General features: G+C 44.1%; 1 protein-coding gene across 1 annotated transcript; it reads right to left on the reverse strand.

Annotated features, from left to right (window-relative positions):
- Positions 1 to 10,088: 10,088 nt before the first annotated feature.
- On the reverse strand, positions 10,089 to 13,568 carry LOC135050431 (uncharacterized). Its single transcript, XM_063956952.1, has one exon. It carries the CDS (start codon positions 13,566 to 13,568, stop codon positions 10,089 to 10,091), a length of 3,480 nt encoding a protein of 1,159 aa, XP_063813022.1.
- Positions 13,569 to 15,152: the final 1,584 nt, after the last annotated feature.

Genomic DNA, 15,152 nt, shown 5'->3' on the forward strand with positions numbered 1-15,152 from the left:
CACTAAGTTTCCTTATGCCTTTGAAGTTGAGCTTTAAAATAGTCTTGAAACTAAGAGCTCAGCATGTGGTGAGAAGCTCAGTGTTGAGGCTACACACAGAGCACTCTAGTTGCTCTTAAAGTCAGTCTTAGGGAAGGTCTGAGGTTAGAACTAGAGATGAGCGCCGGAAATTTTTCGGGTTTTGTGTTTTGGTTTTGGGTTCGGTTCCGCGGCCGTGTTTTGGGTTCGACCGCGTTTTGGCAAAACCTAACCGAATTTTTTTTGTCGGATTCGGGTGTGTTTTGGATTCGGGTGTTTTTTTCTAAAAAACAGCTTAAATCATAGAATTTGGGGGTCATTTTGATCCCAAAGTATTATTAACCTCAAAAACCATAATTTCCACTCATTTTCAGTCTATTCTGAATACCTCACACCTCACAATATTATTTTTAGTCCTAAAATTTGCACCGAGGTCGCAGGATGACTAAGCTAAGCGACCCTAGTGGCCGACACAAACACCTGGCCCATCTAGGAGTGGCACTGCAGTGTCACGCAGGATGTCCCTTCCAAAAAACCCTCCCCAAACAGCACATGACGCAAAGAAAAAAAGAGGCGCAATGAGGTAGCTGTGTGAGTAAGATAAGCGACCCTAGTGGCCGACACAAACACCGGGCCCATCTAGGAGTGTCACTGCAGTGTCACGCAGGATGTCCCTTCCAAAAAACCGTCCCCAAACAGCACATGACGCAAAGAAAAAAAGAGGCGCAATGAGGTGGCTGTGTGAGTAAGATAAGCGACCCTAGTGGCCGACACAAACACCGGGCCCATCTAGGAGTGTCACTGCAGTGTCACGCAGGATGTCCCTTCCAAAAAACCCTCCCCAAACAGCACATGACGCAAAGAAAAAAAGAGGCGCAATGAGGTAGCTGTGTGAGTAAGATAAGCGACCCTAGTGGCCGACACAAACACCGGGCCCATCTAGGAGTGGCACTGCAGTGTCACGCAGGATGTCCCTTCCAAAAAACCCTCCCCAAACAGCACATGACGCAAAGAAAAAAAGAGGCGCAATGAGGTAGCTGTGTGAGTAAGATAAGCGACCCTAGTGGCCGACACAAACACCGGGCCCATCTAGGAGTGTCACTGCAGTGTCACGCAGGATGTCCCTTCCAAAAAACCCTCCCCAAACAGCACATGACGCAAAGAAAAATTAAAGAAAAAAGAGGTGCAAGATGGAATTGTCCTTGGGCCCTCCCACCCACCCTTGTTGTATAAACAGGACATGCACACTTTAACCAACCCATCATTTCAGTGACAGGGTCTGCCACACGACTGTGACTGATATGACGGGTTGGTTTGGACCCCCACCAAAAAAGAAGCAATTAATCTCTCCTTGCACAAACTGGCTCTACAGAGGCAAGATGTCCACCTCATCATCATCCTCCGATATATCACCGTGTACATCCCCCTCCTCACAGATTATCAATTCGTCCCCACTGGAATCCACCATCTCAGCTCCCTGTGTACTTTGTGGAGGCAATTGCTGCTGGTCAATGTCTCCGCGGAGGAATTGATTCTAATTCATTTTAATGAACATCATCTTCTCCACATTTTCTGGATGTAACCTCGTACGCCGATTGCTGACAAGGTGAGCGGCGGCACTAAACACTCTTTCGGAGTACACACTTGTGGGAGGGCAACTTAGGTAGAATAAAGCCAGTTTGTGCAAGGGCCTCCAAATTGCCTCTTTTTCCTGCCAGTATAAGTACGGACTGTGTGACGTGCCTACTTGGATGCGGTCACTCATATAATCCTCCACCATTCTTTCAATGTTGAGAGAATCATATGCAGTGACAGTAGACGACATGTCCGTAATCGTTGTCAGGTCTGTCAGCATCAGCAGTCGCTCCAGACTGCCCTGCATCACCGCCAGCGGGTGGGCTCGGAATTCTGAGCCTTTTCCTCGCACCCCCAGTTGCGGGAGAATGTGAAGGAGGAGATGTTGACAGGTCGCGTTCCGCTTGACTTGACAATTTTCTCACCAGCAGGTCTTTCAACCCCAGCAGACTTGTGTCTGCCGGAAAGAGAGATCCAAGGTAGGCTTTAAATCTAGGATCGAGCACGGTGGCCAAAATGTAGTGCTCTGATTTCAACAGATTGACCACCCGTGAATCCTTGTTAAGCGAATTAAGGGCTCCATCCACAAGTCCCACATGCCTAGCGGAATCGCTCCGTGTTAGCTCCTCCTTCAATGTCTCCAGCTTCTTCTGCAAAAGCCTGATGAGGGGAATGACCTGACTCAGGCTGGCAGTGTCTGAACTGACTTCACGTGTGGCAAGTTCAAAGGGCATCAGAACCTTGCACAACGTTGAAATCATTCTCCACTGCGCTTGAGACAGGTGCATTCCACCTCCTATATCGTGCTCAATTGTATAGGCTTGAATGGCCTTTTGCTGCTCCTCCAACCTCTGAAGCATATAGAGGGTTGAATTCCACCTCGTTACCACTTCTTGCTTCAGATGATGGCAGGGCAGGTTCAGTAGTTTTTGGTGGTGCTCCAGTCTTCTGTACGTGGTGCCTGTACGCCGAAAGTGTCCCGCAATTCTTCTGGCCACCGACAGCATCTCTTGCACGCCCCTGTCGTTTTTTAAAAAATTCTGCACCACCAAATTCAAGGTATGTGCAAAACATGGGACGTGCTGGAATTTGCCCATATTTAATGCACACACAATATTGCTGGCGTTGTCCGATGCCACAAATCCACAGGAGAGTCCAATTGGGGTAAGCCATTCCGCGATGATCTTCCTCAGTTGCCGTAAGAGGTTTTCAGCTGTGTGCGTATTCTGGAAACCGGTGATACAAAGCGTAGCCTGCCTAGGAAAGAGTTGGCGTTTGCGAGATGCTGCTACTGGTGCCGCCGCTGCTGTTCTTGCGGCGGGAGTCCATACATCTACCCAGTGGGCTGTCACAGTCATATAGTCCTGACCCTGCCCTGCTCCACTTGTCCACATGTCCGTGGTTAAGTGGACATTGGGTACAACTGCATTTTTTAGGACACTGGTGAGTCTTTTTCTGACGTCCGTGTACATTCTCGGTATCGCCTGCCTAGAGAAGTGGAACCTAGATGGTATTTGGTAACGGGGGCACACTGCCTCAATAAATTGTCTAGTTCCCTGTGAACTAACGGCGGATACCGGACGCACATCTAACACCAACATAGTTGTCAAGGCCTCAGTTATCCGCTTTGCAGCAGGATGACTGCTGTGATATTTCATCTTCCTCGCAAAGGACTGTTGAACAGTCAATTGCTTACTGGAAGTAGTACAAGTGGGCCTACGACTTCCCCTCTGGGATGACCATCGACTCCCAGCAGCAACAACAGCAGCGCCAGCAGCAGTAGGCGTTACACGCAAGGATGCATCGGAGGAATCCCAGGCAGGAGAGGACTCGTCAGAATTGCCAGTGACATGGCCTGCAGGACTATTGGCATTCCTGGGGAAGGAGGAAATTGACACTGAGGGAGTTGGTGGGGTGGTTTGCGTGAGCTTGGTTACAAGAGGAAGGGATTTACTGGTCAGTGGACTGCTTCCGCTGTCGCCCAAAGTTTTTGAACTTGTCACTGACTTATTATGAATGCGCTGCAGGTGACGTATAAGGGAGGATGTTCCGAGGTGGTTAACGTCCTTACCCCTACTTATTACAGCTTGACAAAGGCAACACACGGCTTGACACCTGTTGTCCGCTTTTCTGTTGAAATACCTCCACACTGAAGAGCTGATTTTTTTGGTATTTTCACCAGGCATGTCAACGGCCATATTCCTCCCACGGACAACAGGTGTCTCCCCGGGTGCCTGACTTAAACAAACCACCTCACCATCAGAATCCTCCTGGTCAATTTCCTCCCCAGCGCCAGCAACACCCATATCCTCCTCATCCTGGTGTACTTCAACACTGACATCTTCAATCTGACTATCAGGAACTGGACTGCGGGTGCTCCTTCCAGCACTTGCAGGGGGCGTGCAAATGGTGGAAGGCGCATGCTCTTCACGTCCAGTGTTGGGAAGGTCAGGCATCGCAACCGACACAATTGGACTCTCCTTGTGGATTTGGGATTTCGAAGAACGCACAGTTCTTTGCGGTGCTTTTGCCAGCTTGAGTCTTTTCAGTTTTCTAGCGAGAGGCTGAGTGCTTCCATCCTCATGTGAAGCTGAACCACTAGCCATGAACATAGCCCAGGGCCTCAGCCGTTCCTTGCCACTCCGTGTGGTAAATGGCATATTGGCAAGTTTACGCTTCTCCTCCGACAATTTTATTTTAGGTTTTGGAGTCCTTTTTTTACTGATATTTGGTCTTTTGGATTTGACATGCTCTGTACTATGACATTGGGCATCGGCCTTGACAGACGACGTTGCTGGCATTTCATCGTCTCGGCCATGACTAGTGGCAGCAGCTTCAGCACGAGGTGGAAGTGGATCTTGATCTTTCCCTAATTTTGGAACCTCAACATTTTTGTTCTCCATATTTTAATAGGCACAACTAAAAGGCACCTCAGGTAAACAATGGAGATGGATGGATACTAGTATACAATTATGGATGGACTGCCGAGTGCCGACACAGAGGTAGCTACAGCCGTGGACTACCATACTGTACTGTGTCTGCTGCTAATATAGACTGGTTGATAATGAGATGTAGTATGTATAAAGAAGAAAGAAAAAAAAAAACAACGGGTAGGTGGTATACAATTATGGATGGACTGCCGAGTGCCGACACAGAGGTAGCTACAGCCGTGGACTACCGTACTGTACTGTGTCTGCTGCTAATATAGACTGGTTGATAATGAGATGTAGTATGTATAAAGAAGAAAGAAAAAAAAACCCACAGGTAGGTGGTATACAATTATGGATGGACTGCCGAGTGCCGACACAGAGATAGCTACAGCCGTGGACTACCGTACTGTACTGTGTCTGCTGCTAATATAGACTGGATGATAATGAGATGTAGTATGTATAAAGAAGAAAGAAAAAAAAACCACGGGTAGGTGGTATACAATTATGGATGGACTGCCGAGTGCCGACACAGAGATAGCTACAGCCGTGGACTACCGTACTGTACTGTGTCTGCTGCTAATATAGACTGGATGATAATGAGATGTAGTATGTATAAAGAAGAAAGAAAAAAAAAACCACGGGTAGGTGGTATACAATTATGGATGGACTGCCGAGTGCCGACACAGAGGTAGCTAGAGCCGTGGACTACCGTACTGTACTGTGTCTGCTGCTAATATAGACTGGATGATAATGAGATGTAGTATGTATAAAGAAGAAAGAAAAAAAAAACCACGGGTAGGTGGTATACAATTATGGATGGACTGCCGAGTGCCGACACAGAGGTAGCTACAGCCATGGACTACCGTACTGTACTGTGTCTGCTGCTAATATAGACTGGTTGATAATGAGATGTAGTATGTATAAAGAAGAAAGAAAAAAAAAACCACGGGTAGGTGGTATACAATTATGGATGGACTGCCGAGTGCCGACACAGAGGTAGCTAGAGCCGTGGACTACCGTACTGTACTGTGTCTGCTGCTAATATAGACTGGATGATAATGAGATGTAGTATGTATAAAGAAGAAAGAAAAAAAAAACCACGGGTAGGTGGTATACAATTATGGATGGACTGCCGAGTGCCGACACAGAGGTAGCTACAGCCGTGGACTACCGTACTGTACTGTGTCTGCTGCTAATATAGACTGGTTGATAATGAGATGTAGTATGTATAAAGAAGAAAGAAAAAAAAAACCACGGGTAGGTGGTATACAATTATGGATGGACTGCCGAGTGCCGAAACAGAGGTAGCTACAGCCGTGGACTACCGTACTGTACTGTGTCTGCTGCTAATATAGACTGGATGATAATGAGATGTAGTATGTATAAATAAGAAAGAAGAAAAAAAACCACGGGTAGGTGGTATACAATTATGGATGGACTGCCGAGTGCCGACACAGAGGTAGCTACAGCCGTGGACTACCGTACTGTACTGTGTCTGCTGCTAATATAGACTGGTTGATAATGAGATGTAGTATGTATAAAGAAGAAAGAAAAAAAAACCACGGGTAGGTGGTATACAATTATGGATGGACTGCCGAGTGCCGAGTGCCGACACAGAGGTAGCTACAGCCGTGGACTACCGTACTGTACTGTGTCTGCTGCTAATATAGACTGGATGATAATGAGATGTAGTATGTATAAAGAAGAAAAAAAAAAACCACGGGTAGGTGGTATACAGTTATGGATGGACTGCCGAGTGCCGACACAGAGGTAGCTACAGCCGTGGACTACCGTACTGTACTGTGTCTGCTGCTAATATAGACTGGATGATAATGAGATGTAGTATGTATGTATAAAGAAGAAAGAAAAAAAAAACCACGGGTAGGTGGTATACAATTATGGATGGACTGCCGAGTGCCGACACAGAGGTAGCTACAGCCGTGAACTACCGTACTGTGTCTGCTGCTAATATAGACTGGTTGATAATGAGATGTAGTATGTATAAAGAAGAAAGAAAAAAAAACCACGGGTAGGTGGTATACAATTATGGATGGACTGCCGAGTGCCGACACAGAGGTAGCTACAGCCGTGGACTACCGTACTGTACTGTGTCTGCTGCTAATATAGACTGGATGATAATGAGATGTAGTATGTATAAAGAAGAAAGAAAAAAAAACCACGGGTAGGTGGTATACAATTATGGATGGACTGCCGAGTGCCGACACAGAGGTAGCTACAGCCGTGAACTACCGTACTGTGTCTGCTGCTAGTATAGACTGGATGATAAATAATGATATAAAAAATATATATATATCACTACTGCAGCCGGACAGGTATATATTATATAATGACGGACCTGCTGGACACTGTCTGTCAGCAGAATGAGTTTTTTAATTTTTATAGAATAAAAAAACACCACACAAGTCACACGACGAGTGTACTTTTTCAGGCAGACATTCAATCACAATATACTATACTGGTGGTCAGTGTGGTCAGGTCACTGGTCACAGTGGTCAGTGGTCAGTCACACTGGCAGTGGCACTCTGGCAGCAAAAGTGTGCACTGTTTAATATGTTCTCCTGGCTCCTGCTATAACCTATAACTGCTCCCCAGTCTCCCCCACAATTAAGCTGTGTGAGCACAGTCAGATATTATACATAGATGATGCAGCACACTGGGCTGAGCACAGATATGGTATGTGAGTGTGACTGAGTCACTGTGTATCATTTTTTTCAGGCAGAGAACAAGAACAGAATGGATTATTAAATAATAATAAATTATAAAACTGCACTGGTGGTCAGGTCACTGGTCATCAGTCACTAGTATAACTCCTCCTAAGCTCCAGTAAGTAAATGAAGTGTCTCGCTCTCACTCTCCTATCTATTTTAATTTCTAAACGGAGAGGACGCCAGCCACGTCCTCTCCCTATCAATCTCAATGCACGTGTGAAAATGGCCGCGACGCGCGGCTCCTTATATAGAATCCGAGTCTCGCGATAGAATCCGAGCCTCGCGAGAATCCGACAGCGTGATGATGACGTTCGGGCGCGCTCGGGTTAACCGAGCAAGGCGGGAAGATCCGAGTCGCTCGGACCCGTGTAAAAAAACATGAAGTTCGGGCGGGTTCGGATTCAGAGAAACCGAACCCGCTCATCTCTAGTTAGAACCACATACTGTTCTCACAGAGCATTACTTGAATGAAGCAAGTGAGTTCCCATCAACATTGGACAGCTTGTGACTTCAAAGCAGAAGACATTGCAAGCACTAAAGAACGTGTGCTTCAATTGATGCAAAGTTCTCAAGCTTGGAATTGGCTCATGGCTGGCAAGTTTAAGTTCAATGGCTGAGAGGAAGTAAATAGTTGCTTTCCAACTCAATTCAGACTACTCTCTCTCCACATTTTTCTAATATATGGTTTATTTTTAAATTGATTCTATTTTTCCTATTTTCCTATTAATGAAAATAGAAATTTAAGTATATAGGAGTAATTCTTAGTTGATCACAGCAGGAACTCTGTTAGCAGTTGGGCAAAACCATGTGCACTGCAGGTGGGGCAGATGTAACATGTGCAGAGAGAGTTATATTTGGGTGGGGTGTGTTCAATCTGAAATCTAAAGTGCAGTGTAAAAATAAAGCAGCCAGTATTTACCCTGCACAGAAACAATATAACCCACCCAAATGTAACGTTCTCTGCACATGTTATATCTGCCCTCCCCCCTGCAGTGCACATGATTTTGCCCAACTGCTAACAAAGTTCCTGCTGTGATCAACTCAGAATTACCCCGATAGTTGGAATCCTCAACTGCATTTAATGCCTTCACTTGAAACATTTATTTTAAAATGTCAAATTAGTGTTTGGGCTGTAGAAGTTTACTAGTTTTTCTAACAATATGTGTGATGCATAATAAACTATATGATTATTGAACCAATTTGTCAATAATCGTGTGCTCGCCCCCTGCTTTTTTATTGCATGTATTTGTATGATAGCTTTGGTGGTTTGCCAATAAATTGGAGAAATTTTAATTGCAAACATGCATATTTGATTAATGGATAGGTAGCACAAAACAAAAATTCTCAACCTCAATCTTCCAATATCATGCATTTTGTCAGCATTTTAATAATCTGACCATATTTCCTATGTTTTCTGTGATTACATTATTCTACTTCTGGGCGGGCATATGCAAATGAACTGTGTTGTAGCAGAAAATTGTTTTTATATTTTTTTAATTACTAAGTGTGCAATTTAGATATTGATGCCTTTGAGTTTTACAAGATGTTTCTGCAATTGTCGAGAAGATAAAAATATTAGTGTGTGCCTCCTTTTAGTTCAGTTTTCATTTTTTTGTCTCACTAAGTTTCCTTATGCCTTTGAAGTTGAGCTTTAAAATAGTCTTGAAACTAAGAGCTCAGCATGTGGTGAGAAGCTCAGTGTTGAGGCTACACACAGAGCATTCTAGTTGCTCTTAAAGTCAGCCTTAGGGAAGGTCTGAGGCTAGAGCCACATACTGTTCTCACAGAGCATTACTTGAATGAAGCAAATGAGTTCCCATCAACATTGGACAGCTTGTGACTTCAATGCAGAAGACATTGCAAGCACTAAAGAACGTGTGCTTCAATTGATGCAAAGTTCTCAAGCTTGGAATTGGCTCATGGCTGGCAAGTTTAAGTTCAATGGCTGAGAGGAAGTAAATAGTTGCTTTCCAACTCAATTCAGACTACTCTCTCTCCACATTTTTCTAATATATGGTTTATTTTTAAATTGATTCTATTTTTCCTATTTTCCTATTAATGAAAATAGAAATTTAAGTATAAAGGAGTATTTCTTAGTTGATCGCAGCAGGAACTCTGTTAGCAGTTGGGCAAAACCATGTGCACTGCAGGTGGGGCAGATGTAACATGTGCAGAGAGAGTTAGATTTGGGTGGGGTGTGTTCAATCTGAAATCTAAAGTGCAGTGTAAAAATAAAGCAGCCAGTATTTACCCTGCACAGAAACAATATAACCCACCCAAATGTTACTTTCTCTGCACATGTTATATCTGCCCTCCCCCTGCAGTGCACATGATTTTGCCCAACTGCTAACAAAGTTCCTGCTGTGATCAACTCAGAATTACCCCGATAGTTGGAATCCTCAACTGCATTTAATGCCTTCACTTGAAACATTTATTTTAAAATGTCAAATTAGTGTTTGGGCTGTAGAAGTTTACTAGTTTTTCTAACAATATGTGTGATGCATAATAAACTACTAGGTGATTCATCGCGCCCTACGGGCGCTATTCACACCGTCGGAAGGGGCTATGCCCCTGCAACCTTTGTATGTCCTTTAACTGGCAAATATTTGTACGGTATGGAGTATTACCTTTAAGCCTAATGTTGTTAGTGGTTACATATTTTAGGTGGAAAGGGTGTGCGATGGTTAAGAGGGCGTAGGCCTTTGTGACAGCGTAAAGAGTGGATGCAGGGGAGGATGAATGAAATAGTGTGTTAATATGTTATGCGAACAGAATTTTGGAAGAAAATGTATGTTTGGTTACACTTTATTTTGGCTCAAACAAAGAAAATACATTTTTACATATCAAAAACTTCTTTGAAAACAACATTTCTAGTGAAGTGTCGTTCGTCACAAAGCAGCTGCCCTTGGTGTTCGTTTGGTGTAATACACACTTTGACTTGATCTTTTTTCCGTGATCTAGATAAAGCAACGTAAAGTTGGCCATGTGAGAACACTGATGTTGGCAGATGAATTCCAACGTGATCGAAAGTTTGTCCCTGGGATTTGTTGATTGTTATTGCGTACGCTGGAATAACTGGAAACTGTCTACGTCGCAGTATAAATGGCAATGTGGTATCATTTGGAGCAAAATCAATTCGGGGAATAAACACAATGTCGCCTTGGTTGCACTCTGATATAATTCTGCTCTTTATGAAGTGACGTTCCAGGTTTTCTACAATTAATCGTGTCCCGTTACACAAGCCCTTTTTTGGGTTAAGGTTGTGGAGAAGCATGATAATGACGCCTTTTTTTAAGAGCAGGAAATGTGGAGGCATTCCTGATGGTGTTTGGTCGTGAAGAAATTCAAGGGGGAAGTTTAAAGTGTCGTTGGGATCTTCGCTGACAACAGAGTCTGCGCTGTAATAAATAGTTGGATTTCCAGCCATTAGTGCTATAATTTTGCGGTTCATATCGAGTGTGTGTGCGTTTGTGGGTGCAACAATGACTCGTGTTGAAAGGTCATCCACTGACATGTGTTGGACATTGTTAAAAATAGTTGTAATAAGATCGTCCATGGTGACCATATATTGGGGAATTTGAATGATGTTATTTTTGGAGATGTCTGAAATTGTTGGCACGTTGCCCATTCCAACTTGTAAAAGCCATTCGTTGTGTTGGTCTTGTCCTTTACTGCGCATGTTTGTAGTAAGAGTGAGATGAGTGAAATTTTTCCACAGTGGACTTGCTTTGATGCAGCATTCGAGAATATCAGTTTGTGTTCCTCTTGTGACAACTGGAAGTGTTTGTCTAAAATCACCTCCTACTACAACAGTCTTATTTCCAAATGGTGTGTCTATGTTCATGACCTCACGAAGTAGCTTGTCGATGCATCGAAGTCCATGTTTTGGAAGCATTGTAATCTCATCAATAATGATGAGGGCAGCTTGCCGTAATACTTCTGCCTCTGGTGACGTGAGTCTCATGGAAGAAACAGATGTATCAAGTAGTGGCACAGGAAGCTTAAATCCGCTGTGAACAGTGCGTCCTCCTTTTAGCAATGTGGCAGCAATTCCGGTTGTTGCAAATGGTAGTACAATTTTTGATTGTCCTCGGATGTACGCAATGAGTGTGGTGTAGAGGAATGTTTTTCCGGATCCACCGGGTCCGTCAAGATAAAAGCATTGGCTGTGCACATTTTTATTATACACTGGCATGACAATCCTGTTGAAAGCATATAACTGGCGTTCATTAAGCATTGAAATGCGTTTATTAGCCTGCTGTGCCTCTTCAACGTGATTATATTGCTCTTCTTTTGGGGCATTTCCTGTTGGAATTGGTAAGCCAAGCACTGCACAGGATAAACCATGTTGTTTTAGAATTGTGTTAACTTCATGGAGGGAATTATTTTGTGCAATGTGTTCTGGATTGTGTTGCATAAAGTCGAGAGTTAAATTGGTTACGTGATTTTCCCATAATGTAAGTGGTATCGCTGGCTGACAAAAGCAACAGATGTATGCAAACATTTCGCGTAACTGTTTGCCCATGAGGTACGTGGCTGCATCTGTTAGACAGTGATCCCATTCATCGTCTGATTCGAGAAGTCCATGAGCGAAAGCTGCTGCTTTAAAGGTGTCATACAGGACACCATTTACAGTTCTCAATGAGTGGAAACTGATGGCACCGTGAACATGTAGAAGCAAAATCCGTAGGTAGAAGCGTTCTTCATTTTTGAGACTGACGGTATACAGGCGTGCCACAATGTTTTCACCCCCTCGCTGTCGTTCCTGCCAATTGCCATGCGTATAAACGTAGTGTTGTGGTATTTCAGAGTACAGCCATTGTTGTGCTTGTGGATTATTAGAGTTGAGGTCAAACCATGATTCTAGTTTAGTGCGACCAGTTTGTGCTGCAAGGAGTGCTTCGTTTTCATTTCCTTGTTCAAAGATGATGGTCTGCTGGTTAGGTAGATGTACAGGAAGTCTTATTACGGCGTGTGAACGATCGTGCATTAGCGATTCTCTTAAACGCCAAATTGCCTCTGGTGGGCTGACATACCGGCAGTCAATGAATTGTGAGATTTCGTTGTAGCGTAGCTCTGGCTGTCCGTTTGTTGTGATGGCAACGTTTGCGCAATCAAAGCCTTTGAAAATGTACTTGTAGATGTACTTAATTGCTGCAAGTGATGTGCAGACTTCCATGTTTATGTGAGCGTTGTACTTGAGTGCCAAGTATGGATTGTATGGGACGACATTTTGGTTGGACATAAGTACGCCTCTAACGTGTACTTGTTCTTGAGGGCGACGACGGTACACAGGATATGCATTAATGTTTAGAATGGTTTCTTCATTAAATGGTTTAGGAAATTGCTTCGTACATTTTCCGTCTTGCATGCAGGGTGCGTGTGGATTGTTAGCGCCGCATGGACCATGCATCATACATCGTGTGATGATGTTGCGCAACCGAGGGTTATCTTCTGTTGGAATTTCGGCTGACACAAATTTATTGATTTGTTCAACAGTGGTAAACTTGTCTTCTGTTCGCAGTGAGACCAGTATGTGAGCATGTGGTAGTCCTCTTTTCTGGAACTCTATAGTATAGACAAAAGCTTTGGCCTGACCAAATAAGCCATGTTTGGTGAGATCATCCATCAGAGAATTAAGCTTTAGTTTGAAAACGCGTGCAACTAAATCTGGTCGATCAGAATTTTGTTCGCCAGGCCTTAAGTTCTCAATGATTTCAGGCCAAGTTGGATTAGCGGTGAATGTAATGAAAACATCTGGCGCTCCCCACTTTGCAAATATTGACATTGCATCACAGCAACGTTCGCGCATCTGTCTTGGTGATCCTTCGAAGCTTGAAGGTAGAATAACGGACACACCAGCTGGCATGTTCAAATTAACTGCCATGTTTGCGACGTGGTCAGCAAGTCCCTGATACTGTTCTGCTCGTAGGCGTTGCTGATTTTGTCGAATGTAGTTTAATCTATTAGCCTTGACTTGAAGATATGAATCTACTAACCACTGTTGAGTCAACTTGCCTGCGGCCATGATGGGACTGAAATCATCTCGAATGGCTGTTAAGGCGGCCTTGTACTGCAACATGGTCACATAGTTGCGAACGCGATTTAGCTTGGCTCCATTGTAAGAATCACATTGCCAATTGCTTTGCCAGCCAGGTTCGCCATATGGGAAAAGAAGTGCATATGTCATTGGATCCATGTTTGGGCTTAGAATGTGGATATTGATAAATGTCTGTTTTGGATCATGTGGATTTTTGGGGTAGATTCTGATGTCTCGTTGGAACGGTGGCTCACCATCTTCATTCACGAAGACCATTGCGATTTCATTGGAGGTTGGTTTGTTCTATCGTCGTTGATCTGATTGTCGATCACGTCTTAGCGCCATGCTAATTTGCGGAACTTGTTCTCCTTTTTGAGCTGCCAGGTGAACTTCTCGTCTTTCAACTTTGCAAATAAGCTGATAGCTATGTGCAAGTCGATTGTGTTGACGAAAGAATCGGTCGATTTGGTCCATTATTTCTCGCCGACACTCAGAGTTGGCCGCATTATCTTCCCGAATGGTGGCCGCTTGTGTGCTGTCAAGAACGTATAGCTGAGCAAACTGTGGTGGTTCATTATTTATAGGCTGTAGGTGTGAAGTGCGATGATATGTTTGTCCGTGAACTTTGAAAACGTATGGACCTCTTCCTGGCATTGTGACAATGTTAGCTCCCATTGAAGCAAATGAAAGAGCACTGTTGTAAGATCTTATGTTGTCACGGAAATGAATGCGGTTGGGGTGAGTGGTGTCCGAGAGCAACTTGCGTAGAAATTCTGGATAGTTCAACTGTTGTCCATTGATGTCATGTGGCTTTGGTAACTTAACTTTGCCCTTGCGGCAGCAGCTGGTAAATTTACCATCGGTAGGACGTTCATCAATAAAATTTCTGGACCCACAGAACTGGCACATGATGTTAAAAGGACCACAACTGTGTGGCTTGACTTGCTGTTCCTGTAAATGGATGACCACATCCGTGAGCATGTGAGTTTTTTGCTTTTGAACTATGCGATGGTGTTCTGCATCTGCCAAACGTCTGGCTGTAGTTTGCTGTGATGTTTCTCGATTGAGTCTGCGTTGTTGAGACTTGGCATGTGCAGCTCGACGCGCTTTGGATTGTTGAAAAGTTTCTTGTTGGAGTCTATGTTGGTGAGTTAGTACTTGTTTAGTGCGACGTGCTTGAGCTTCAGAAGATGATTCGTTACGACGTTGACGTTGTTGACACTGTGCATGGGCAGCTCTTTGTAGTGTTGAATTCTCCAGTGTTTGGCGTTGTAGTCGGCCTTGCTGAGATTTAGTATTTGCAGAGCGACGCACTTTAGCTTGCTCCACTGTTTCTTGTTCGCGTCTATGTAGCAGAGATTCTGCATTTGCAGTTCGCATTCTGTCTAGCGACCCTTGGCTTTGCTTAGCTAACCATCTTGCCTGCCGTTCTTTGTTTTTCCGGCATTTTCTGATGGCGGGGTCTTCGTCTAAATCCATTGTGATCTGTTTATTTTGAAAGGGCAATGTTATTTGGGCTAATTTTTTTTTTTTTTTTTAATTTGTAGCGAACGTAGACAAATGGAGGTAAGTTATGTTGATTAACTGTGGGGGTCACAGTTGATTGATCGCTAGCTGGTGTTGGCAGTCTTGTGTTTGGTTAGTTGTCGACTACAGGGGATTGTATTTGTGGTTTGGAAGTGTGCAATGGCATGTACATCCAAGCTGTCCTAAACGATCTGCTGCAGTTTTTCATTAGGCGAGGACTTAGTTATCCGCTGCGATGACTTTAGCCTGTTTGAGGCCATAATGGACGTCAGACTTTGGAAGATCGAAGGCGGTAGACAGGGTCAGGGTGGTTGAGAAAGGATCGAGATACCC

Source organism: Pseudophryne corroboree, chromosome 1 (assembly GCF_028390025.1).
Source record: "Pseudophryne corroboree isolate aPseCor3 chromosome 1, aPseCor3.hap2, whole genome shotgun sequence".
In the NCBI taxonomy this organism is placed as follows: domain Eukaryota; kingdom Metazoa; phylum Chordata; class Amphibia; order Anura; family Myobatrachidae; genus Pseudophryne; species Pseudophryne corroboree.